Raw genomic sequence first — 12,402 nt, 5'->3', positions numbered from 1 at the left:
TATGAAGGAGAGCTGAGTATAACAATGCAAAATGTATTTTTCATTTTGGGCACTCTAAAGTTCTAAAGAGCCTCAAGTGTTCTGCCTTAATTCTCAGAAGTAACTGAAAGCCATGTTATCAGTAAGGAGCATAAAGAAACCTCTTAAAAATTCAGTATGGTTGTAGAAGCTAGTATTATGCACTGGTAAATGTGATGTAAAGGAACATGTTTTCTAGAAGACCAGAACAGAGCACAGCTAGTTTGAAAGTTACGGGCTGACATATTGCATTATCTTCACATGGTGGTAGCTGTGCTTACTAAAATGTGACATATCTTATAAAATACATTTAGGGCCAGCTATGTTAAGATTGTTGGTTCAATTTTACAATTTTTATAGAGTAATTTTAATATGATATAACATAGCTCGTGTGTTATCTACACTTAAGGACTAACAGGAAACCTTTGCTTAGACAGCAAACTAATCAACATTGTTGGTAGATATTTTAAAAAATGTGGTATTTGTGGCTGAAATTGAAGAGCCATGTATTCAGTCTGATTGTATTTTCCTATGAGGATATCATCTAACAATTATTGAGTGCGGGTAATTTAAAATGAACCCAGAAGTGCAGAGAGCATTCATTCTCTGCATCATCAACAAGAAAAAGAATGGTGTAAGAAAAAGCCCATAGTACCTGTTTGGAATCCATTCTTAGTCATTTCTGTAATTGTCTACTGTTAAAGGAACTCATAATAATTATTGGCACCTTCCAGCATAAGAGTACCCTTACATCTTAGTTGGTAGGGCTTAGTTTTCAGGGCTGAGTAGGGTTTGGGGATGGTCATTTGGGCACATATGTATATGTGTAATTCTACAGCTTTGTGTCAGTATGGAGCACAGGCAAATTGAGAAATACTTGTTTTCAAAAATTAGCATTTACTTACATTCCATATAAAATGAAGGCACTATCTGTAAAAGGAGTATCTTACTTGAGAAACTTCAGTAAAATTCTGTAAACTAGTTGGGAACTGTTTGGGTGTTTGTATTTGTGCATGCTGTTTTATCTCCCTGCAGATAATAACTAGCAAGCTATCTCCCTGCCAAATACATTTTTTCCGCAAGCTTTGTGATAATTGATTATTTTCTGTACTCCTTTGTCACCTTTATCCCTTGCTTTTTGTGTGGGGTTGGGTTTTTTGGTGTTTTTTTTTTTTTTTTTGTGGAGAAGCTCTTTATTCATCCCCTCTAGCTTGTAAATTACTGGCAATGAGAAACTAATGGTATTGTGGTTAGGAATAACTGGTGGACAAAAACTGGATACTACTAATTGTTTACTAATTGTAGGTGTAGGAGGCATTTCATGTGTTGGAATTTGAGAAATAAAACATGACATTCCTTTTATCTCTTTCCAATGTAGAACTGTGCTGGTATGTTGGGCAAACCATGTAATGAACTTAAGGCATGGATATTTGAGGAATAGCTCCAACCTTCCACTGTTGAGAAAGGGCTGTATCTCTTTTTACAGGAAGTGTCCTGGTTTGTGCCATCTAGTCTAGTGGTGACCATCATTACCTTTGTTTTGACGAAGGTAATGCTTAACTTGACATTTAATATGTATTGATCTAAGTGGCAAATGTATTAGTTGTTTGTTATAGAAACTGTGAAGCAGTCTTTATGAAGGATGTCTACATCTAAAGAGTAGTAACTATTGATTGACAGTAGTAACTTTTGATTGAAAGAGAATACTGCATATTCTGGCATCTGACCTGCATAAATCAGTCCCTTCTTTAGTTTCATAGCTTGCTTGCTCTAATTGCACTCTATAGACTTGTGAGAATCTAGCAGTATGGATCAAATTAGTAAGTCAGAGTTTTGAATTGTAAATGGTATTGGGCATATTCCTGTGTAAAAATACCTAAGGTATGTTGTCAGTATTATTTGTAATAATCATTATGAAATGATCATGTTTTAAATAGTTCAAATATATGGACTCTGTGTATATCTGAAAATGATTTTATGTTTTCTTGCAGCTAACAGAAGATGAAATTGCAACTATTCTGAAATCTACTCTTAAAGGACTTGAATACTTGCACTTTATGAGAAAAATACATAGAGATATAAAGGCTGGAAATATCCTTCTTAACACTGAGGGACATGCAAAATTAGCTGATTTTGGTGTGGCTGGCCAGTTAACAGTAAGTACCTGTGGAAAGATAAATTTAAAATGCTAACCTAAGTTCTCCTAACCATGTTGTTTTGTTATGCTTTGAATTTGTGTCTGAAGAGTGACTAATGGTAGAGCTAACATTCTTTATCGTGATGAGTATTTAATGTATTGTAAGGCTATTTAGTTTTTAGGTTTTTATTTTTATAACCCAGTGTACTTTAAGTGCCTGATGAGCCCACTTTAAACTTTTGTTTGAGGTTTATGGTCATTCTCACCTGTTCAGCCTCTATATGCACATGGGCCAAATCAGTTTTGTCTTAACTGGAAGTCAGTACCATTTGACCTTTGCGTGGCTAATTTAACTTTTAAATATAGAATTAATATCAAAAGAATCTGAAAAAAAGCATCACTGTTTTAATTGCATAAATAATATAATTACAGGATACAATGGCAAAACGTAATACTGTTATAGGAACTCCATTTTGGATGGCTCCTGAAGTAATACAAGAAATTGGCTATAACTGTGTGGCAGACATCTGGTCCCTTGGTATCACTTCAATAGAAATGGCTGAAGGAAAGCCTCCGTATGCAGATATTCATCCAATGAGGGTGAGTGTGTGTGGTGGTGTTTCCTTGTTTGTTGTATTAAAAAATCAAAAACCTAAGACTGGAATCATAAAACTGGATGTTTATGGACAAAGATTTTTAAGACTAAGGATTTTCACTTGCCGTCTTGCTTCTTATTTACTGCAGTTTGCCTTTGTTTTAACATGTCTCTGAAAGATGTCAGAATGCCTTTATTCCCACTTGAGGGAGAACTAAAGCTCTAAGTGCTTAATTGACTTGAAGGCAACATACAGAGCCTGTTCCATACTGTACCTGTACTTGGAGAGTTCCATAACCAAGAGGCATTCTCCTCTGAAAAGGGAGTTTTGAGGTAAAGATGACCTGAAGAAGAATTTGGAGTTGCCCTATGTGAGCACTGCTGATATTTGTAACCCTTGACAATTTTTATTTATTACTGGCTAACTCTGTTACTGAGTTAGTTTACTTTATTCAAAATAAAATGTAAATAGAATCAGTTGCTTTACGAAAAGTAATAGTTACAAAGGAATTACTTGGAGAAGTTCATGGGGAACAATGTTTTGCTAGGAATAACTTGCCACTGTTACTCATGCATCTTTTTGAAATGCGCTATAGAATAGCTACACTGATTACACTGAGCATCAGTAAATACTCTGTTCTTGAATTGTTGATATCTAAAGCATTAATATTAGTAAGGCACTTTATACTGCTAAAAGCAGATTTCCATCTTTGTTATTTGCTGCAAAAATAGCATGCATATTAGATTATTTTATTCAGTTTTCTTTTGCTGGTGCCTTATATATCAGGATCTTAATGTAAGGAAGCCACGACTGTTGAAAGAGAAGCTACTGTTCATACATGATTACTGTAGGTGATCCCTATATGAGTTCAAGTGTACTTAGTGCTATTGCATTCTGGATTTGCTTGTTTGCTTTGTTGAGCAGAGATGTTTCTTGAAGTTTTATGGTAATGTGGAGCTCTGTTAAAGCTAGTGGGTGTTTTGCAGTTAGAAACATTACATAATTTCGGAGTAAAAGCATAGTACTTCTCCTGCAGCGTATATTTTTTTTTTTTTACTGTGTAATTAACAATTTTAACATTATCATTCAAACTGAAAATACTCAGATGAAAGCTGAGAACGACGTAAGTATTGTTGAAGCTTGTTGTTGATGGGAATTTAATTTAAAAAGAAATAACATTTAAAAATATTTTTAGGAAATATTGATTACAAATGAAATACATTCAAATCATGCTGGTTTTCTGTTTTTTTTTTTTTTTTTTTTTTTTAGTGAAAATGTCTTAATTAAATCTGAGTTCATTTTAGCATCATTATATATAGTTGTGTGAGCTGTTGAAAGGTGAGAGGACTATGTTGTCATATGTATAAAAATTTTCTCTGATAATAGCTGCTTATAAATCAGAGGTCACTGAGTTTGAAAGCTTGTGAATCTGTTTAATTCTCGTAATCAAATGAATGCTATCAAAGGCCAAAGTAATTTAACACAACAATTCTGGATTACGTAGAACATGTGTTCTTCTTAATAAATTATGTTATGGTTTTTAAGGGCTTGTATGCAGTTAGTACTCTTTTGTATATTTGATACCTACAGTTTTTCTTAATTTTTATTAGTGAGTTGTTACAGTGGTTAACAAGAAATACACAGATTTAAGTTGCAATAGTTTTCCTAGTGTCATATGATATAGCTTCACAAGACTTTTGGACATATGTAGTTGCTTTCCTACTTTGTTTTAGTTATGACACAGAATTGATCAGGCAAGCATGAAAGCTTGGGCAATTTTTCATTGCTTTTTCTAGATGTTGCTGGAGTTCTGTGGTATTTATGTAAGGCACAATTTTGTTACTTGGGAATGCATGTTGAAATTACCATGTGCACTATTTTGCTGTAGGCTGGTTGGCACTGCCACAAAGGTAATGCACTGCCAGTAGGCCATTTCCTTGTCAACTGCATTTACAGCTTAATAGAAATATTACATGACTTCTTTAAACAAGTGTTTTGGCAGAGAGGAAATAGCAGATTCCATGCAGACAAGCATAGCTTCCTCCGCTTAACCACACTCTAGCTATTCCAAAGAATTGTACTAGTTTCAGCTGGGAAAGAATGAGAAGTAGGGGATGCAAAATGGAATTTCACGGGGGGGGGGGAACAGACATGTTTTTCTGTGTAAGTATTCATGTTTTAGTATAGCTGGCTGTGTAAGTGTCATCAATGGTATTTCACTTGTTTTCTGCTGCAAACCTAAGTTCAGCAGAACCTGCAGTTGTCATACTTGATTTGAGGCCCAAAGGTCAAGGCTACTTGCCAGCCCAGTAAGTTTAATGCTTTGTTCATATAAGAATTATGGAATGCCTCACATATTTGATGTCAGAGGCCTTTTGTGCTTTTGCTAGTGATGAAAAGTGAAATTTTAGCATTTTTTGAGTTTTCATCAAAGAAGGGTGTTTTCAAGTAGTTGCAAAGGAGGAAAAAATACCAACATCCTCAAGGTTGCCCTAAAATGCAGTGATACACTCACTAGAAATAGCAAGGAATTTGCTGGTAAGTCAAAATTCACTCAAACCTGGGTAACTGAACCCATCCAGCAGGCATTGGATGCAGTAGTTTGTGCAGTAGCCAGGTTTAATGTGGCTAGCAGAGTTTGCATCTGCTTTTGATTGCTTTGCTGGGATGAGTAGTTATGGATTTATAGTGGATCTAATTAACAGGGGCTTCAGTGTGGTTCTAGAGCAAGACTCCATCTCCTACTCTGAGGCTGCAGTAATATGTCTTAACAGCTGCATTCCTGTGTCCCCCACTGGCTGCAGCATGTATGCTGGCCTGTAGTGATAAAGTATTTATGTCCTACCACTGTCTGGGTTTAATTCAAACCATTAACCGCTGAATTCAGTCTTTCCTCTTCATGCAGTATCTGTTTGTTTCTAAGTCTCACTCTTCCCCTTTCATCTGTAATGGAAGTGTAAAGATTGGCACTGTTTTGCTGTGATAGTTGTGATTTTGCTTGTTGGTAAAAATTTGTAACCTTTTTTGACATATTTTCTCTGTTTGCTAATCAAGCCAGCCATGATCTCAAGTTCGTCATGTGAGAGTTCTTTCTGGTGGGAGAACATTTTAATCTGCAGATTTTTACGTGATCATAACTCATTTACTACTGATACTTGTCTTTTATTAGCAATCTTTGTCGCCCTGCGCTGGACTCTCTCCAGCAGGTCCCTGTCCTTCTTGAACTGAGGGGCTCAGAACTGGACACAATATTCTAGATGCAGTCTCACCAGGGCAGAGTAGAGGGGAAGGAGGACCTCTCTTGACCTACTGACCACCCCCCTTCTAATACACCCCAGGATGCCATTGGCCTTCTTGGCCACAAGGGCACAGTGTTGGCTCATGGTCATCCTGCCATCCACTAGGACCCCCAGGTCCCTCTCCCCTACACTACTCTCTAACAGGTCGTTCCCCAACCTATACTGGAACCTGGGGTTGTTCCTGCCCAGATGCAGGACTCTACACTTTCCCTTGTTATATTTCATCAAGTTTCTCCCTGCCCAATTCTCCAGCCTCTCCAGGTCTCGCTGGATGGCAGCACAGCCTTCTGGCGTGTCAGCCACTCCTCCCAGCTTAGTGTCATCAGCAAACTTGCTGACAGTACACTCAATTCCCTCATCTAAATCATTGATGAATATATTAAATAATACTGGTCCCAGTACTGACCCTTGAGGCACTCCACTAGATACAGGCCTCCAACTAGACTCCGCCCCATAGACTACAACTCTCTGGCTTCTCTCCTTCAGCCAGTTTGCAGTCCACCTCACTACCTGATTATCCAGGCCACACTTCCTCAGTTTAGCTATGAGGGAGCTGGGTCTCTATAGTTTAGAGAAGAGGAGACTGCGGGGGGACCTTATTAGTGTATATAAATATATAAAGGGGGAGTGTCATGAGGATGGAGCCAGGCTCTTCTCAATGGCAAACAACGATAGGACAAGGGGTAATGGGTATAAACTGGAACACAAGAGGTTCCACTTAAACTTGAGAAGAAACTTCTTCTCAGTGAGGGTGACAGAACACTGGAACAGGCTGCCCAGGGAGGTTGTGGAGTCTCCTTCTCTGGAGACATTCAAAACCCGCCTGGACACATTCCTGTGTAACCTTATCTAGGTGTTCCTGCTCTGGCAGGGGGATTGGACTAGATGATCTTTTGAGGTCCCTTCCAATCTCTAACATACTGTGATACTGTGAACACTTTGCCATAAAGCTAATCTTAAACCTTAAGAATGTCTCTTTTTAGGTTCTTTCTCTAGGACCACCCTTACCAAAGATTTTTCCTTGTATTCATGCAATGACATGATCACTCATTACTGCAAGGCTGTGATTTTTATGATCAATTTAAGCCAACTCAAGTGTGGGCTGCTGGTTATGGAGACAGCCTGTCCTTAGTCAGGAGTTCCTGACCTTTCTGTTAAGCAAACACTAGCATTTTTGTGGCTTCACATGGAGCTGGATAAAGGAACTGATGTTCTGAAAGATTAACCTGATAGAAACCTGCTAAAACTTCTTGTTGTAGGAGCATGTACACAGAGGAAGTGGGCTGGGTGGAGTTACTGCCTTTGGCCACAGCCATGCACTGAGCCGTGCAGACCAACTGTAAAACTGCAATCTGCGTTTTATAAAATTTGCTCTTTTTTGCAAGGTCAACACACTTACAGGTTGGTGTGCTTCAGATGAATGCTGGTAGCTCTATTCCTCCCTTCCCCCCAAGAAAAAAGAGCCAAAAAACCTCCAAACTCTTTCCTTTCATGCTTATCAGGCAGCTGCAATAATTCACATTGCTGTGGTATGGAAGAAGCTGGTGGTAGATGTGTTTTTCAACACTTCACAGTATTGGCCTTTGTTTCTTTATGGTGAGGTTTGTTGGAAATGGACATGTGGGCATCACATGTTCTGCAGTGAATTGGAGGAAGCCAATTTGAACTGCTTCCATTTGCCTTAAGTCCAATCATGATATTTATTTTTCCATGGCACTTACCCAGATTATCCATGCCTCCTGCTTAGCCTGTGTCATTTCCACCCTGGACTAATCTGTTTGTAATAACCTTTTATTCCTGATGTATCTTATAACAATCTACCATTTCCCAGTTTTTTCTATTCTCAGCATATTGCATTAAAACTGGAGATTGAAGTGAGAATTATTGCTGTGTAAAGCTGTAAGAACCAAGGAAGGTGTTATGTTGAGCATCACTGCCTGGTTGAGACCAGTTTTTAATCATTGAGAAAATTATTTCCTCTATGCTTTTTGTGCCAGAAGTTGAGGAAAGGGGAAAAAGAAAAACAGCTTCTAGAGATGTCAGATGTCTTTCTGTGTAGTCACTTTTGCATTTCTTCTCTCCAGCAGATGGAATTGTCTCATCAGTTTCTATTATTTTCCCTGAGAGTTCATCTATCTTATCTCAGCATTACTGCTCTTAATTTAGAGTAGGTTTGTAGAGGTATATTATCTGGTTTTCTTATTTTAGTGCTTTTGCTTATCTTTAGAAAAGAGTTTGAGTTAACTTCTAAAAGTCCTTTTGCTTTTAAGAACTTTCTATGAGACACTCTTTGTTAATTTGTAACTTGAGATCTTGCCTGCTGCCTCTAGATACAGTGAGCTAATATTTAAAGAGATTTAAAATATGGATTTTTGATTGTACATTGCTTTTTATTATTTTACTACCTCTTTAAAATCTTGTGAAAGAATGATAGTGAGCTGTGGAAGGACTCAGTGTGATTCCTCAGGGAGGTCATAATTCTTAAATACTTTTATTGTGCATTCTCTATTATGATAGTTCCTTACAATTAAATATATGATGTGCTTTTAAGTGTCTTTGTACATTAAAATTATTTTAAAATAGTTAAACCTTAGGTTTTGAAAAAATTGTGTGTGACCATAACACATTGAGTTCTTTGAATGGTAAGAATGCGTGTAGTTAAAAGAACAAAATAGTAAGTTTCTTACCCTTCCTCTGGATTTTCCATTGTGTCATGTCTTGTATTAAAAAAATCTGATTTCTCAGGAAAGGATTTTGGTGTATGTTGTCTTACACAATGCCATAGTCATTCTAAATCCATAAATAATATATAATATTGTATATAATATAATTTATAATTATGTAATTTATATGTCTGTTTACAGTGGGGACCTCAGATGGCTGCCTTAACAATACACATCAGTGTCTTAGGTTGGAGAAGCATGTCTTGCTGCAGGCTTCCCAAAGAGCTGCTGGAAGAACTTTGGACCTCTAAGCTTTAAATGGAGTTTTTGTTTGCTTTAAACAGACCTAAATGCAGGTGATGGCTGCAGAAGGGTCGTATTCCTACCTGTTGCCATGAATTTTCATCACCTATTTCTGCTGAAGTGAGCATTTAAGTGGCCACATGATGAGCTGGGTCAGAAAATGGATCCCTCTGAAAACTAACCAAGTAACAAGAAGTAGCTTTCACTGATACTGTTAATATGGTGATTGGACTAGGTGGGGACAAAAATATGTGGCTGGAACCAGTAGGAGAACTGGGTCATGCCTTTTTGGGGATTAGCCAAGTTGGTGCTGAGGTTGACTTAAAGTAATTGCAAAACCAGAGTCTCTGCTGCTCCTGTCCTACCTGTCCTTTTGGACTTTTCTAGTTGGGCATATCAATAAAATGAGATGGGGTTCTAGAACTTTCATGGGTATTTGGGCCCCTATGAAGCCTCCCTCCTTCTCTACCTCATTTGTTCTCCCACCTTTAAATGCTGTTGCCATGATACAACCAAACTTCACAGGTTAAACTTCCACTGGCCTTCAGTTTGCATGCAGCTGAAGGTGGGTGTTGCTTCATAATATGGTCGCCTCTGTAGCACAATCTATACCCAGGATTTCAAATAGATGTTACAACTTCAGTTAAGAAAAAAAAAAGGCACACAATAATTCCACTTAAATTTGAGAAGAAACTTCTTCTCAGTGAGGGTAACGGAACACTGGCACAGGCTGCCCAGGGAGGTTGTGGAGTCTCCTTCTCTGAAGACATTCAAAACTCGCCTGGATGCCTTCCTGTGTAACCTCATCTAGGTAATGCTGCTCCGGCAGGAGGATTGGACTAGATGATCTTTTGAGATCCCTTCCAATTCCTAATATTCTGTGATTAATACCAGACAGTATTTTTTTAACAGAAAAGTATATTCTCTATATAGATTTTATTTAGAATCATAGAATCATAGAATAGTTAGGGTTGGAAAGGACCTTAAGATCATCTAGTTCCAACCCCCCTGCCATGGGCAGGGACACCTCACACTAAACCATGCCACCCAAGGCCTCATTCAACCTGGCCTTGAACACCGCCAAGGATGGAGCATTCACAACCTCCCTGGGCAACCCATTCCAGTGCCTCACCACCCTCACAGTAAAGAACTTCTTCCTTAGATCCAATCTAAACTTCCCCTGTTTAAGTTTTAACCCATTACCCCATGTCCTGTCACTACAGTCCCTAATGAAGAGTCCCTCCCCAGCATCCCTGTAGGCCCCCTTCAGATACTGGAAGGCTGCTCTGAGGTCTCCACACAGCCTTCTCTTCTCCAAGCTGAACAGCCCCAACTTTCTCAGCCTGTCTTCATACGGGAGGTGCTCCAGTCCCCTGATCATCCTCGTGGCCCTCCTCTGGACTTGTTCCAACAGTTCCATGTCCTTTTCATGTTGAGGACACCAGAACTGCACACAATACTCCAAGTGAGGTCTCCCGAGAGCAGAGTAGAGGGGCAGGATCACCTCCTTCGACCTGCTGGTCACACTCCTCTTGATGCAGCCCAGGATATGGTTGGCTTTCTGGGTTGTGAGCACACACTGCCGGCTCATAACCATATACTAATTGTACTTATGTTAATAGCAGTGGTGATCTGGATATTATATCTTCAATAGTGTTTTTGTTCAACAGCTTTGTTTTGAGGCTGAACTCTGTGGAAGTGTGACTTTATTTAAGGATTCTTAAAAAGAAAGCTTTAAATTGTCATTTAAGTATGTTACTACTTCAGATCAGTAAGCACCTGTCTACCTGCTCTGATCAGAATGTGAATAATCATTGTCTGGTGATTTTTTTGTATGAATAAAAGGCTTCCAAATAGATAAGGTGCTTCTCTGAGCAGTACATTTTGAAATAAAAAATGCCAAATGCTTTTTTCATTCAAGATTTATTTAACTTGTCAAATTAAACATAGATTTTTAATTATTTTTTTTTTTAACCTTGAGGAATGATCAGCATTTATAGTATGTGAACAGATCACTTTAACTGTATGGTTCCTGGTGAGGTGCAGGCCAGTTCCAAACGCCGTGTTCATGACTTGACTCCTTTTAGCAGGGCTTTTGGAATTGAGAGATGGTGAATGCTGAGCAAGTTAAAATAAATAATTGTGTACATTTGAACTTGTAGATCTCTGCGTATTACATTTTTTGTGAGCAAATACCTGATGTGCATACCTAAATGAGATCTTTGCGTAGACTTTGCTAGAAACGTAATATCTAGGTATTAATTCTACTGATCATGAGGAGAATTGCTCTTTTTGTGAGTTAAGGTGACAGAGCATGTAATTGTAGTGGTAGTTGGGCTTGGTTGCTTTTTTTGTCAGCATTCTTTAATAGGTCTGTGAAAGCAAGTTTTCTATAGGCTGTTGTATGTAACAACTTGAGAAAATACACTTAGAAATTTTCTGGAATACAGCTAAGGCAACTCTTTACTATTGCAGCAGTGTAATTTTACTTGGTGAGAACAGCTGGTTTTTAGGTATGTGGTAATTGTGTCAGTATCACATTAGCTTTCACTGTGGTTATTTTTGCCAGTGAATTGAAGCTACATCCAGTGCAAACTACAGTCGTGCAGAAAAAAAGGGTTGTTTGTCAAAGTCATGCTTGTGTCTTATGGTCAAACTGCTCATAGAGCTGCAGAGATCCTGGCACTTGTGCTCTCTCTCTTTTATTGCAAGATACATATGGATCTCCAAACTTAAAGTTATAGTTTATGGCTTTAGTTAAAAATATGCTTGGTGTTCACTTATGTATGTAGGGTGACGTAGGGAGGATTCAGGTGTTTTTGTCCGTTGGCTCCTCTTCTTTGTGAAAATGCTAGGCATAGACACAGGCACAGTACCCATTGAACATTGCTTCATGGAGGAAGTGAATTTCAAAAGGATTTCATTTGCTTATTGGCTTGTAAGCAGCCCTTCTAGGGACTTGCTGTAAAGGAAACAGCAGGGAATATTCTGATGAGAGAGGAGGTCAACCCAGGCAAGTACCCCGGGGTATAGTCTAGTTTCTTGTGATGTAGGAATATTATTTATTCCTATTTTTCAGTGTACCTAGCATAGAATTTTAATGAAAGTTCTTACATGCCAAACCATGGCTTATCCAAAAAAGATAAAGAGTGAAAGAAATAGTATGCGAGTTGTCCTCGGACACTGAAGACCAGTTTAGAGGCATCCGGGTGCAAAACATATGAAATAAAGCCTGTGATACTTTACTGATTTACTTAAATGGCAATTAATATTTCATTGCTTGACTTGACCAAATTCAGTTACAGGTATCGAGCCTCACTGGAAGTGATGTGCAAGCATGGCAGCATCCAATTTCCAAGACTTGACAGCTTGCTGTGCAGAGGGCT

The 12,402-nt window shown here is 38.4% G+C and overlaps 1 protein-coding gene across 3 annotated transcripts in view; it reads left to right on the top strand.

Moving 5' to 3' along the window:
* The window catches only part of STK3 (serine/threonine kinase 3), a 135,133-nt gene that overhangs the window by 25,357 nt on the left and 97,374 nt on the right, over positions 1 to 12,402 (top strand). For 2 of the 3 annotated variants that reach the window (XM_080610086.1, XM_080610085.1), the window contains exons 5-6: positions 2,010 to 2,174; positions 2,588 to 2,755. In XM_080610086.1, the coding sequence (XP_080466212.1) occupies positions 2,010 to 2,174; positions 2,588 to 2,755 (333 nt within the window). Of the gene's footprint in view, positions 1 to 809; positions 1,568 to 2,009; positions 2,175 to 2,587; positions 2,756 to 12,402 lie in introns of those variants that run through there. The other variant, XM_080610087.1, reaches the window with a different exon arrangement.

This window comes from Psittacula echo (genome assembly GCF_963264785.1).
Source record: "Psittacula echo genome assembly, chromosome: 2".
In the NCBI taxonomy this organism is placed as follows: domain Eukaryota; kingdom Metazoa; phylum Chordata; class Aves; order Psittaciformes; family Psittacidae; genus Psittacula; species Psittacula echo.
This window is presented reverse-complemented; position numbering and strand designations above follow the sequence as displayed.